The 13,788-nt window shown below is 48.9% G+C and overlaps 1 protein-coding gene across 3 annotated transcripts; it reads right to left on the bottom strand.

Moving 5' to 3' along the window:
- Positions 1 to 742: 742 nt before the first annotated feature.
- On the bottom strand, positions 743 to 8,476 carry GPR4 (G protein-coupled receptor 4). Of its 3 annotated transcripts, none has more exons than XM_020979788.2 (2): positions 8,398 to 8,476; positions 743 to 4,570 (listed from the first exon to the last, which is right to left on the bottom strand). In XM_020979788.2, exon 2 carries the CDS (start codon positions 3,817 to 3,819, stop codon positions 2,728 to 2,730), a length of 1,092 nt encoding a protein of 363 aa, XP_020835447.1. In that variant the 5' UTR covers positions 3,820 to 4,570; positions 8,398 to 8,476; the 3' UTR covers positions 743 to 2,727. The 3 variants fall into 3 exon arrangements, with proteins under 3 accessions (XP_020835447.1, XP_020835446.1, XP_020835448.1); XM_020979787.2 differs by lacking the exon at positions 8,398 to 8,476 and adding an exon at positions 7,819 to 8,377; XM_020979789.2 differs by lacking the exon at positions 8,398 to 8,476 and adding an exon at positions 7,060 to 7,804.
- Between the last annotated feature and the right edge of the window lie 5,312 nt (positions 8,477 to 13,788).

Genomic DNA, 13,788 nt, shown 5'->3' with positions numbered 1-13,788 from the left:
TGATAGTGGGGAAAAGGGCCCTGAAAAACACCAGGAGATATAAACACCTTCCCCATCCACTGCTCGACCCCGTTCTGAGGGGGATACAAAGACCCAGAAGGGGGGGGGGGTTGCCTGAGATCTTGCAGCTGGTCAGTGGGTCTAAAACTCAAGTGTTCTGATTCACATTGTCATAAGCTTTTCCAGGCTGTGGTGCTTTGGGGATTACTCCATGCAGACATCTTTGAGTCCAAGGAAAAAGCAGGAGACATGCTCATTGTCACCCCTTCTGTGCTTTCCTGTTAGAATTCATAGTATGTAAGATCCAGGAGGGACCTTACAACATAGAATGACCAAGCTCAAAGGGACCTTAGAACACAACTCAGAGGGACCTCAGGATGTGGAATGACAGAGCCCTGAGTGTCCTTAGAATATAGAATGTCATAACTGAGAGGGGTCTTAGGACAGAGAATGTTAGCTGGAAATAACTTTGGAACATAAAATGTCAAGCTGAGAGGAACCTTAGAACATAAGATGTCAGGATTGGGAGGAACCTTAGAACACAATGTCAACCTGTTAATGGACAAAGAACACCAGAGCTAGGAGAGACCTTAGAACACAGGATGTCAGTGCTATAAAAGGCTTCAAAAGATGTTCCATAGAAAGTTAGAACTAGAGAGACCTTCAGACACAATGTTACAAATGGAAGGAACTGAGAAGGAAAGTACTTTAGAACATAGAAAATCAGAGCTCAGAACCTTAAGACAGTTAATATGAGCTGGAAAGGACTTTAATGTAAGTAATTTTTTTTCTTTGCTTTTTGCTAGGCAATTGGGGTTAAGTGACTTGCCCAGAGTCACACAGCTAGTATGTGTTGTGTGTCTGAGACCGCAGTTGAACTCAGGTTCTCCTGACTTCAAGGCCGGAGCTCTATCCACTGCGCCACCTAGCTGCTGTAAAGGACTTTAAAAGAAAATGTCCTAGCTAATGTGGAAATATGTTTAACATGAATGTACATGTTTAACATAGCAGATTGCTTGCCCACCTGGGGAGGGAGAAAATTTGGAACTCAAAATCTGATAAAAATGAATGTTGAGAACTATCTTTAGATGTAATAAGAAAAAATAAAAACTTTTACAAACAAAACAGAATGTCCTAGTTAAGAGTTACGTTAGGACACAATGTTAGCTAGAAAACTTTTCGAACATAGGATGTCAGAACTAGAAGGGAACCCCAGAACGCAGACTACCAAAGCTAAGAGAACACTTGGACACTGTGCAGTCCAACCACCCCCTCCCCACTAGACCCCATTTTAGAGTGAGAGGGCTTGAGGCTCGGAAAGGGGAAACAGCTCGCTTGAGGTCACAGAGCCACAATTTGAACTCTGGTTTCCTGGCTCCTAGCCCAGGGCACTCTCCACCCCTACCACTGCTGTCTCTACAATAAACAAATGAGTGATGATAATATAATATTCTGGCTCCTTCCTCAGCTCCCAATCTAAGTCCCGTCGCAAACACTTCCTGTGTCTCACTCTCCACGCCCTCTCCCTTCCCCCTCTCCTTGAATCACTTTCCTCATTTAGAGAATTTTCCCCATTCTTCTCCCCCTGCCCCATGCCCCCAGCATTTCCCAGTATGGGTTTCCAGGAATCTCTCTGGGGGTACAGTGAAGAATTGACCCTTGATGTCACTCACCTCCCCATCTCCAGCCCAGCCTGTCCACTCTTGGTGGGAGAATGTTGGAAGCATCCAAAAGGGTTAATGTTTAAACATGCTTTGAGATCATCTGTCCGTTTTACCCCTTTCTCCTTATTTGGGAAGACTGGGGGGGGGGCAAGGAAAATAAAGGGAAGACTCCTCCTAGTAGCCTGGATAGGTGGGAGGGAGAGAGAGGAGGCTGACTCTGGATGGCAGCTGGAGAAAGCTCCCCAACCCTCCCTCCCTCCTACCCCCCCACTCCAGGGGCGTGTGAACTGAAGCAGGGGGCAGGAAAAGAGAGCCTTGGGGGACCCTGCAGCTGCTCACAAGATCATAGATTTTAGAAATGGAAAAGGCCTTAGTCTCCTACTGACTTGACAAACATTTCTCTCCCCCTGCATACCAGCCCAGGCCGGCTGGTTTGGGCTCTCTCTCTCTCTCTCTCTCTCTCTCTCTCTCTCTCTCTCTCTCTCTCTCTCTCTCTCTCTCTCTCTGACTCTCTCTCTCTCTCTCTCTCTCTCTCTCTCTCTCTCTCTCTCTCTCTCACAAGAGAGCTGGGTACCATCTTCCTGAAGCCTGTGATTTGCAAGGCACAAGGGAGAGATGTGGAAGGAAAGATCCCTTTCCAGTGGAACATTAGAGCCATCCAACAGATAGGGAAATAAAGGCAAAGGGGATTTACTTCCAGGCCACCCAGCCCATAATCTCCCAAGCAGGCATCTGCCTCAAGGATCATCTCCAGCTCACTGATCTTTCCCTAGCATCTTCACTCTCTCCCCTGCTCCCCAAGGGGAGAGCCCCTTCTCCTTCTATCCTCTTTTCTGTTTATCCTTCTCCAGGCCTTGCCTTTCCCACAGTTTGGGCAGTGACCCCATCTTCCCCACTACAGAACCAAACGAATGCCCCTCTCCATCTTAGCTCATGCCCTCTTTATGGATATCCACACAAGATTCATTTGCATCTCATTTGCGAGTAAGAGACAGGGGGTGAGATAATGCCGGGCAGACTCCACCAGAGGCTGGGGTCCAGGGGGGAGGCTGGCAGAGGAGGGTCACTGAGAGGGCGGCAGCATTTTCAGCTGCACATCATCCCCTCGTGAGTGGGAGTTGGAGGCCAGGGCCCCTCCCCAGCTGCAGCGGCCCACACTGTTCCTCTTGGACGCCAGCGGGGTCTCCAGGGTCAGGGAGGCGTTGGCCATCTCCTGGGGCTTGTTGCTGGCCAGGAATCGCAGGAGGCTGTGCAGGGCCTTGGCCACATCGCCGCGGGCACCCTCATTGACGAAGCAGTAGAGGATGGGGTCGGCCACGCAGTTGAGGCTGGTGAAGGCCAGTGAGCTGTGGTAGGCAGCGAAGACCTTCTCCTCAAAGCCGCAGTCCCAGGGGCGGCCCAGGTAGACGGCACTGCGTGAGAGCAGGAGCACGTGGTAGGGCGCAAAGCAGACCAGCACGATAGCGATGAGGCTCAATGCCAGCCGCTTGATCTTGGCCTTCTCCTGGCGCTCTGTGGACATGCTGCCACGCACCGCACGCAGGATGCCCCAGTACGAGAAGAGCATGAGGGCCCAGGGGAAGAGGAAGCCGATGAAGATGCGGTAGAGATTCATCCAGGCCACCCAGCCCTCCATGGGGAACTTCTCGAAGCAAAAGGTGTGGTTGTAGCGGTCCCGGAAGAGCTCGTCGTGGAAGAGCGGAGCTGAGTTGGCGCCCAGCTCCGTGGCCCACACCACAGAGCTCACGGCTACGGCCGTCTTGACGCGCCGCAGGCGGGCGAAGCGCAGGGGGTGGGCCACGGCCAGGTAGCGGTCCACAGAGATGCAGCACAGGAAGGCGATGCTGATGTAGATGTTGGTGTAGAAGACGAAACCGAAGAGCTTGCAGGAGCCGCGCCCGTGAATCCAGTTATCGTGATGCAGAAAGTAGTCGAGCCACAGAGGGAGCGTGGCAATGTACAGCAGGTCGGCGATGCTCAGGTTCATCAGGTAGACGCCTAGCTCGTTGTGCTGGCGGACCTGGCGGTAGGCAGCCCACAGAGCCAGGCAGTTGGTGGGCAGCCCGATGCCCATGACGATGATGTAGAGAGAGGGCGGGAACAGGTGGTCCACCCTCGAGTCCACGTGACAGCCCTCCAGCGTGGTATTGCCCATAGTGGGTGAGGAGGGCAACGGAGGGGCGGGGGCGCACCCCCTGACCCAGGTGGGCGGTGGGGCCTCCAGAGGCTGGAGGGCAGGAGGCCATTGGGGCCCCCCCTATCCCCTCCAGGGGACTCAGGGATGCATGATCAAGGAGAGCACAGACAGCTGAAGGAATGGGAGATAGTGAGCTTAGAAGGCTGCAGGAAAGCAAATGAGGGAGGGTTGGGGAGCAGAGAAGGGGTAGTGAATGAGACAGGTGAGAGAAATAAATATAGGTAGTGGTGGGATGATGGATCCCTCCGCCTGCCCCCTTCTCCTTCCCCTTTTTCTCAGAGAGCCTGGGGACAGTGAAGTGGGAGAGGGCTATGAAATCCTAGAAAAATAAGGAGAAGAGGACAAGAAAGGCAGTAGCTAGGGCACTTGGGAGAGTAAGGGAGGAACTGGTGGGGTGGGCTGTAAGAATGGAGATGGTGAGTATTGAGGCACACTGTCTTCTCTCTCTGAAAATCGGGGGAGTTGCAAGAGTGAGGGAGGGGGAGAGGGCTGAGGTCTTTGGGAAATAGAGAAGATGTGAACTTGGGAAATGGGGGTCAGTGTGGATGGGGGCAGGGTAGAAATAAAAAGTTTCAGGGAGATGAGGGAGCAGTTTCAGGTTAGGGGGTTGGGTGTCTCGGTGAGATTCTTGGGGTGATTCTGGTTGGAGATTTGGCTGAATTATGCCTCTCTACCTCCAACAAGCTGGCTTGAGAGTCTGAAATTCCTCCTGTGTTAAAAGAGAGAAAGAAGCAGGAGTGTAAGGGTTATAGAAGGAGAGTGAATGGTCAGCCCCTCCCATACTGCCACCAATTTCAAGTTAATCTCATGAACACTTGTGAAAAGAATGGGGGAGGGGTCAGCATGGGAGGGAGGGTGGAAAGAAAGCCAGCTAGGAGTTTGAAGAGCTAAAGTTCCAATCCACAACACCCCGAGACTTTGGGCAAGTCTTTTGGGCTGTAGAGGACTCGATTCTCTTTATAAAATGAGGGAGTTGGGGGGCACTAAATGCCATCTCAAGGTTCCCAGTATGAGTCCATGGGTCTCTGCTGTCCCTCCCTAATTAACCCATCATCAGATTCTGTGGCTGGAAAAGGATGGAGCTGTCAGTTTGGAGTTGCCAAGGAAGAGAAGGTCCCTCCATCTGAAGGCAAAATAGCCACCGAAAGAAGTAGACAGAATCCTAGGGGGAAAGCAGGACTCAGGCATTCCAAGAGCCACCTCACCAGTTGGGTTCTCCCCTGAGGAAGCTGGAAAATCACCTAGCAGGCAGTTAATAAGCATTTATTAAGCACCTACTATATGCCCTAGGAATACAAAGAACAGCAAAAGACAGTCACTACCCTCAAGGAGCTCATAATCCGATGGGAGGAAGACAAGAGGGTACAATTGTGGACAAACAAGCTATAAGCAGGATGAATTGGAGCTAATAACAGAGGGAAGGCACTAGCTTAATATGACACAAAACAGGCAAATGAATACAACAGTGAAATGGCAAACAAGTACGCTCAAACATGCAGTAATTCACGTGCACAGCAGTAACACACAGTTATGTTCAAGGCACACTTCACTTGGAGAGGCACAGGATAACAACTGTCGGTTCTATAATGCCTTAGGGTTTGCTGTGCTCTTTTCTCACAACAACAATCCTGAGACAGGGAAATCCCATTTTACGGAGACTGAAGCTGCAATGTAGGGAGGGAATGCAATTTGTCTAGGCTTGCTCAGCTAGGACAGACTAGAGAGAGGACTGAGGATCGAAAGTCTAGAGCTGGAAAGGGCTTTAGAGATTATCTAGTCCAATTCCTTTATCTTGCAGATTAGGAAACTGAGGCCCAGAGAGATGAAAGATTTGCCTTTCAGAGGTCACATAAATAGAAAGTAGAAGAGCTGTGATTCAAACCCAGGTTGCCCAACTCCCAGCCCAGGGCTTGAGCCTTCCCCCTCATATTGTATCTAGCAAATCTGATCCTCCATCCTTGCATGGGTAAGGTAACCTGGAGTTACCCGAAGATGTGTGACTTCTGCTCTGGGGGTGTGCACACGTTTAAGACACACATGCATATGTATGTGAGGGGTCTTGCATGCGTGCTTCCTGGGGCTCAGCCCGCCCTTCTGGCCTGGCTGTATTCCCTTGGCACCAAAGCATGAGAGCAGCCTCCTAATCCACCAAGAGAAAGGTCAAATCTGCTTGGCAACCCTGGCCTTGTGCCTGGCCCCAACAATTCCCATACCCTAATGTCCACCCTATCCTTCCCAGTGGGAACTGGGATCCTGACTACCTGGCTCTTTCCCTCAGCCTCCTCCCACCTCGTCCCCTTTGTCCTTAAGTCTTTCTTCTCGGACCCTCAGTTTACCCTCTTAATCCTTAAGTATCCCCCATTCCTCATCCCTAATTTTCCTCCTTTCAGTACCTTAGTCTCTCCCACCAGCTTCTCTTCGTACCTTCTTTCTGTACCCATCCATTTTCCCTCTCTGTTCTTCAGTCTCCCTCTCCACTTTCCATACCTCTTTCCCTCAATGTCCGCTTTCTTCTGATCTGTCTTTCCTCTCAGTCACTCAGCCTGCCTTTCTATTTGTTCCTTTCTCTCCTTCTTTATCACTCTGTGTCTCCCTTCTCTGTCTTCCAGTCTCATGCTCTCTCTTTTCCTCAATGGTCTTTTGTTCTGTCCCTATCTCTCTTCAGGTTCTCAGTTTCTCCTACCCCTGACCCTCAGCATCTCTTCCCTCTGTCCTTTAATGTTCCCTCTCCATATTCTTCAGTCTGGTGCTCTGTCCTCACTCCTTTCCATCTTTTTCTGTCAGCATGTCCCCACTCTGAGTCTCTCCCATTTTTGATTCCTCAGTTTCCTTTTTTTCCCATAGCCTCCCTAATTGTCCCCACCTGTGTTCTTCAGTGCCCCTCTGTCTTTTAATTTCCCTCTCTCTGACCCACTATCTTTCCTTCAATGCCCCCTTCCTCTGGCAGTCTTCCCTTTCTCTCCCTCCTCTTTTCCTCCATTCTGTCCCTTAGTCTCCCCTATCTGTATCCACCAGTCTCCTTACTCTGTGTATCAAGTCTTCCCCATTTGTCCCAGTCCATCTCCCTCCCCTTTCCCCTGGGTCTCTCTCTACCCTGCCTTTCAGTTTTCTCTCTCTCTCTGTTCCTCAGTCACCCCCTTTCTTTCCCTTGGTTTCTTCTGCTCTGATAGAGTCAATAAATGTCTTTGTCTCCCTTACCTGGTGCCCCTTGGGTGCAGAAGAGAAAACCAACCACCCTGTTTCCTGCTATCAAGGAAACTCACCTCCCACCCAATCATTTCCTCCTGGGGTGGGACGAAGTGGGAGGGAGGTGTACTATTGGCCTCCCCCATCCAGAGGAAGGGGACACTTTAGGGCAATATCTGGGGATGGATCTCCCCCCTCTGCTGATTCAGAGTAGTACCCCCAAGAAACCCCCTTTCACAAAGTCCTAGAGTCTTGCATTAATAGGCTCTTGGAACTTATGAATGATATTCTTATAACACAGAATATTAGAACATACATAGACTGTGAGAACAAGGAAGGACTTTAGAATAGAACTATGAGAACATAAACTATTGGAGCTGAAAAGCATCATTGAATAAAGAATGTCAAAACTGGAAAGGTCCAGAAAACACAATGTCAGAGCTGAATGTCCCATCTCCTAATTTGACAGATAAGGAACTGACTTTGCCCAGGGTTACAGAATTGGTGGGACTAGAACCCATGTGTCTGAATGCTCAGGATTTTTCCTACTATCTACACAGCCCACATACTTCATCATACAGTCTGCTCTCCCTCTTTTGCTGCCTGGTTACCCCTCTGGACCACCACCACTGCCTCCATGTATGCATCTTAGTGTTGTCACCCTCCTTTCTTCCCAGAAACTTCGGGAGCTCTAGAGAATGGGCTTCTGAACTCAACCCCCAACTCCCAACCTCCAACCTCCAACCTCTGACCTCTCTGTCCTACTCTCACCTGCTTGTAAGGAGGTCTAGGAAGAAAAGCGTTCTGGGAAGGAGAGGTAGACGGAGGAAAGGAGCTTCAGAATCCTTCAGTTTATAGTGATCTTCCTCTGCCTCTGTCTCTCACTCATCTTTCATAGGCTTCCGTCTTTCTCTGTATGTTTGTCTCTGTCTCTAACTGTCCCTCCACATCTCTTTCTGTTCATGTCCAGCATGTCACCCTCGTTCCAGCCCCAGTTTGGGAAAGAAGCAAAGGGGGGGAGGGAATGAGGTGGGAAGAGGAAAACTGGCGTCTTCTATCTCTCTTCCCCTTCATCCTGAGTCAAAGAGCTAGCAAGACAGAAAGAGAGAGGTAGGAAGTGGAACTTCGGGCAGAGGGTGGGAAGAGGGGTCAGGGAGGAGGAGAAAGTGGGGGGAGACAGACACACAGAGATAAAGATAGAGTTAAAGCGACAATGAGGAGGGGTAGGGTGACTCAGAGACAGCGGCAAGGAGAGGCAGAGATAAAGCAAGAGGATGGGGGAAGGAGGGGATGAGGGGCTAGAGCAAAAAAGGGGCTCCCCTCCCTCATGGACCCCCCCGGCTTGCTCACCAGCTCCGCCGTCCCCCCTCGCGTGGCCGCCTGCTTCTCAGTCGGTCTCTGTGTCCCCCTCACATCCGCCCCCACCCCCACCCCTCAGCCCCTCTAACCCGGCTCCCCCGGGGACCGCCTGCCGGCTCCTGCTCCCGCTGGCTGCCCATTAGAGGCTGAAATGTGATCACGCCGGCCGGGCCTCGCTCCCCACCTGGTGTCCAGGACGGCCAGAAACCTGACCCTCCTCCCCCCAATCCCCCAGCCTTCCACGGCGCCGGCAACTACTGGACTGGCTCAAAGCCTTGGAGCCCCCACCCCAGATGGAGAGAAACAGTGGCAAGAGAGAAAAGAGGAAGGAAAGAGAAATAGAAAGATAAAATGAGACTGTCAGAAAAGGGGACCAAGACAGAGAGAGACAGACAGACAGACAGACAGACAGACAGAGACAGAGACAGACAGAGATACAGTCAGAAATCACTGGGTTATAGTGATGGGGAGCAAAGTGCGGTGGGGGAAGAAGGGAACTCAGCTTACAGCCATGGAAAGTGGCTTCTTCTCCCCAACCCCTTGTCAGGTCCTCCCAGGTGGGAGTGCCCTGGGAGCAGCCCCCAGCCCTCCCCCAGAGAGCAACACCTTTTCTCCTCCTCCTCCTCCTCCCCCCTTTCCATTCCCTGTTTCTGTCCCAGTCACACCAGCCAAGTTATTAGCTGTCTAGACACCCCGACCAAATTATAGCCCCCAGCAGGGAAGGAAAGGGGCAGGAATCAAGCTGAGGCTTAACCCCTTGCCCCCCATTTTCCCACCCCTCATTTAGGTTCTCTTCTTTGCAATATAGCTTCCCTTCCCATCCCTTGATTTGGTGAGGGGCTCTTCAGTTCTTGGCCCTAGAGCCTAGAGCAGGAGCTCTTAACTTTTGGGGTTCAGGGACCCTTTGGGCAACTAAGTCAGTCTGGGGAAGTCTATAAACCCCTTCTCAGAATCATGTTGTTAAATGCATAAAGTTAAATCCCAAGGATTAAAAAGGATCCAAAGTATATGAAATACAATTGCCAAAATAGATTTTGAAAAAAAAATTCCACAGATCCTGGGTTAAGAACCTCTGATCTCCAGTTTGTAACTTTTAAGGTTCTAGAATTCTACAATTTAAAGTACTAAGGTTCTCTGACACCAAGAATCTAGACTCTTCAAGTTTCACCCAATTTGGCAGCCTAAGATTAGGATGCTATGGTCATTTTTCAGAAGCCCAGCTCCCCATTCAAGGCCTCTCTCTAACACAGTGTGTCGGTAGGATCCTCCTAGAAGTGGGAAAGCCTTCTCCCCATCAGCCTCCACATCCAAAGCCAGACTCAGCCACACGGGTTGGAAGAGGGAGCGGGGGAGCCTAATTCCTAGTGTTTGGGTGGTGTCTGAGCCTAGAGAAGGAAATGCGCCTGCATAGGCTAAAGGGTCTGGGATTGGGGTGGGGGAGTATCAGGAAGGGGTTAAAGTTGGAAAGTTCAAACACTGTAAGGGAAAAAGGTGGGGGAGGAAGAGACTCCCCTTCCTCCTAGGCTCGGAATTCCTGAAGCCTTCCTGTACTGGAGGTGGGAGGGGGCAGGAGAGGAAGTGGAATGGGAGGGGGGGATCAGAGGAAAGGTGGTGCCCAATCTGTCTCCTGCCTCTGAGGGCTTTATCTTCTCTTCCTGAATAGCCTCTTGAGGGGAATTAACCTCTCCCCCCCACCCATGAAACCATCTGAGGGCCCTAGAGGCAGATCAAGAGACAGACAAAGATGGGAGAGGAAGGCACATAGATCTTGGGTGAGCAAAGGAAGCTTTAAAAAGGCAGGAGGAGGGAATGGTGGAGTTAAGGGTAACAGAAAGGGGGCAAGTAGAAAGGAAGGGAGAAGAGAATGACATGCTTGACTTCTCAAACATGCATCTGAGGGCCTCCTCTACCAGGCGTAGATGCCAGCTGAGTATGGGGAGTGAGGGTTAGGGCCAGGAAGGTCTTTCAGATGAAGGTAATTCTGGAGCTAGCCTGTAGGGGAGGTGGGGAAGAGAGAGAGGAAGACTCAAAGAGATAGAGATAGACAGAGCCAGAAACAGGGATGGTGGTAGAGACAGGCACAGAGATAGAGACAGGAAGATACAAAGACAGTGAGACACTGCAACAGAAAGACAGAAAGAGATAAAAAGACAGATACACAGAGAAAATGGGAGATCAGAGAGGGCTTGCTGGAAGGGGTGGGACAAGGGAGCACCAGTTTGGCTCAGAGTGGTGAGGATGGCTGAGAGGGATAGTAAGATAGAATGGGACTAGGGTGGGGGGCAGCTAGGTGGTGCTGCAATGGATGGAGCACCAGCCCTGGAGTCAGGAGGACCTGAGCTCAAATTTGGCCTCAGACACTTATTAACTGTGTGACCCTGGGCAAGTCAATTAATCTCGATTGTCCTCCCCAAAATGGGACTAGGGACTAGGACTCCAAAGGATCTGATTTTATGTGGCCTTGAGAAATACTTGCCTTCTAGGTCTTAGTTTTCTGCTCTCTACCATGGGGTATTGCACTAGGTGATCTCTAAGAGTGTCATGGGTTTAAGACCAGGAAGCCTCACTCTGCCAACTTGCCCTCTCTGGCTTCCTCTTCATCATCTACATAATGGGAATGATTAACCCCTGCTCCCTCTCCCACCAATCCTAGGATGGTTATTACTTGTGAAGAAAATATTTTGTAAAACTCGAAAGAAGGAGAAATTGGAATCATTCCATGACCCTAAGTAGTCACACAGGGTGCCAAAGCAGGCAGGGAGGACTTCCTGGGAAGGTAGGGAAGCACTGAGCTAGCCTCAGAAGGACTGGGAGGGCTAGAAGCAAAGAGGACAAGAAAGAACTGAGGAGCAAGAAGACCAGAGTCTGATCATGAGCTAAAGGATCTAAGATTCCCCTGCATATCTACCCCAGATCCCCTGGGAATGCAGGCTGGGACAGATAGTGATCTGAGGGTCTTGTCCTATAATTCCAGACCCTAAAAGGAAAAAAAAAACTCCTAGAGCCAGAAGAAAATCCCTGCACCCCTCTCTCTGCCTTAGTTTCCTCCATGGCACTTTCCTTTTTTTATTTTTTATTAATTTATTTTAATTTATCAACAATTACTTCCATAAGTTTTTGAGTTTTAAATTTTTCTCCCTCTCCCTCTCCACCTCCCTACACAAGATGGTGCATAATCTGATATAGGCTCTACATGTACATTCCCATTAAACATATTTTCACGTTAGTCATGTTGTAAGGAAGAATTAGAACCAGTAGAAGGAATTACAAGAAAGAGGGAACAAAACAAAACAGAAGAAAAAAAAAAGCAAATAGTCTGCTTCGATCTGCATTCAGACTCCATAGTTCTTTCTCTGGGTGTGGATAGCATTTTCCATCATGAGACCTTTGGAGATGTCTTAGGTCCTTGCACTGTTGAGAAGGGCTGAGTCTATCAAAGTTAGTCATCATACAACGTGGCTGTTACTGTGTACCATGTTCTCCTGGTTCTGCTCACTTCACTCAGCATCAGTCCATACAAGTCTTACCAGGTTTTTCTGAAGTCTGCCTTCTCATCATTTCCTATAGCACAGTAGTATTCCATTACATTCTTATACCACAACTTGTTCAGCCATTCCCCTGTTGATGGGCATTCCTTCAATTTCCAATTCTTGGCCACCACAAAAAGAGCTACTATAAATATTTTTGTAGATGTAGGTCCTTTTCCCATTTGTATGATCTCTTTGGGATACAGCCCCAGAAGTGCTATTGCTGGGTCAAAGGGTATGCACATTTTTATAGCCCTTTGGGCACAGTTCCAAATTGCTCTCCAGAATGGTTGGATCATTTCATAACTCCACCAACAATGCATTAGTGTTCCAATTTTCCCACATCTTCTCCAACATTTATCATTTTCCTGTTTTGTCTTGTTGGCCAATCTGATAGGTGTGATGTGGTACCTCAGAGTTGTTTTGATTTGCATTTCCCTAATCAATAGTGATTTAGAGCATTTTTTTCATGACAGTAGATGGCTTTAATTTCATCTGAAAACTGTCTGTTCAAATCCTTTGACCATTTATCAATCGGGGAATGACTTGTATTCTTATAAATTTGACTTAGTTCTCTGTATATTTTAGAAATGAAGCCCTTATCAGAGACACTGGTTGTAAAAATTCCCTTCTCAGTTTTCTGCTTCCCTCCTAATCTTGGTTGCATTGACTTTGTGCAAAAACTTCTCAATTTAATGTAATCAAAATGATACATTTTGCATTTCATAATGTTCTCTATCTCCTGTTTGGTCATGGATTCTTCTGTTCTCCATAAACCTGATAAGTAAACTATTCCTTGCTCTCCCAGTTCGCTTATAGTGCCAGCCTTTATATCTAAATCATGAAACCCATTTTGACTTTATTTTGGTATATGGTGGGAGATTTTGATCTATGCCTAATTTCTGCCATACTCTTTTCCAGTTTTCCCAGCAGTTTTTGTCAAAGACTGGGTTCTTATCCCAGAAGCTGGGGTCTTTGGGTTTATCAAATAATAGATTACTATAGTCATTGACTGCTGTGTCTTGTGTACCCAGCCTATTCTTCTGATCCACCACTCTGTTTCTTAGCCAGGACCAAGCAGTTTTGATGATTGCTGCTTTATAATACAACTTAAGATCTGGCACAGCTAGGCATGGCACTTTCAATGAGAAGTTTCATAGACTGTTGTAGCTAGATTGAGGCTTGCACAGCTCCCAGATGGATTAAAGTGTGACCAGCCCAGGATACCGTGCATCTGGGTCCTGGTCTGGCCCTTTAACTGGGGGTAAGGACTGTCTTTTGCACCTTTTTGTTTCTCCAGCACTTAGCACAGTGCCTGGCACATTTGTTTGTGGTTCAGTCATTTCAGTTTGTTGGTGGAGATATTGGAGTGGTTTGTCATTTCCTTCTCTAGCTCATTTTACAGATAAGGAAACTGAGGCAAACAGGGTGAAGTGACTTGTCCAGCGTCACACAGCTAGGAAGTGTCTGAGGCCAGTTTAGATCTAAGGTCTTCCAGACTCCAGGCCCAGAGCTCTATCCACTGCAGCGCCACCTAGCTGTAGTAGACACTTAATAAATGTTGACTGAATTTATTGAATTTGAATTGAACTCTACAACACAAGGGGGTTGGAATTCTTTCTAGCTCTGTCTTCTTATGCTCTGTCCCTAGAGATGCCCTTATTCCAATTCCCTCGTTTTACAGATGAGGAAACTAAGGCCCGGGGTTGGGAAGTATGTTGGCCGAGATCACACAACCAGTCACATGCAGGGCTCATGTTGGGACCCAGGTTGACTGATTCTCAGCCCTTTCTTTTCGTTCTAAACAAGGCTCAGGACACTGAATTCTCAGTCTGACTCCAGAATGACCCCTTAC

This window comes from Phascolarctos cinereus, unplaced genomic scaffold (assembly GCF_003287225.1).
Source record: "Phascolarctos cinereus isolate Bilbo 61053 unplaced genomic scaffold, phaCin_HiC Scaffold_726;HRSCAF=1367, whole genome shotgun sequence".
Classification (NCBI taxonomy): Eukaryota; Metazoa; Chordata; class Mammalia; order Diprotodontia; family Phascolarctidae; genus Phascolarctos; species Phascolarctos cinereus.
Note: the sequence above shows the minus strand (reverse complement) of the source record. Positions and strands in the feature narration are given on the sequence as shown.

Coding starts and splice junctions, on each gene's coding strand:
- GPR4 (XM_020979788.2), bottom strand. CDS start 3,819: ATGGGCAATACCACGCTGGAGGGCTGTCACGTGGACTCGAGGGTGGAC.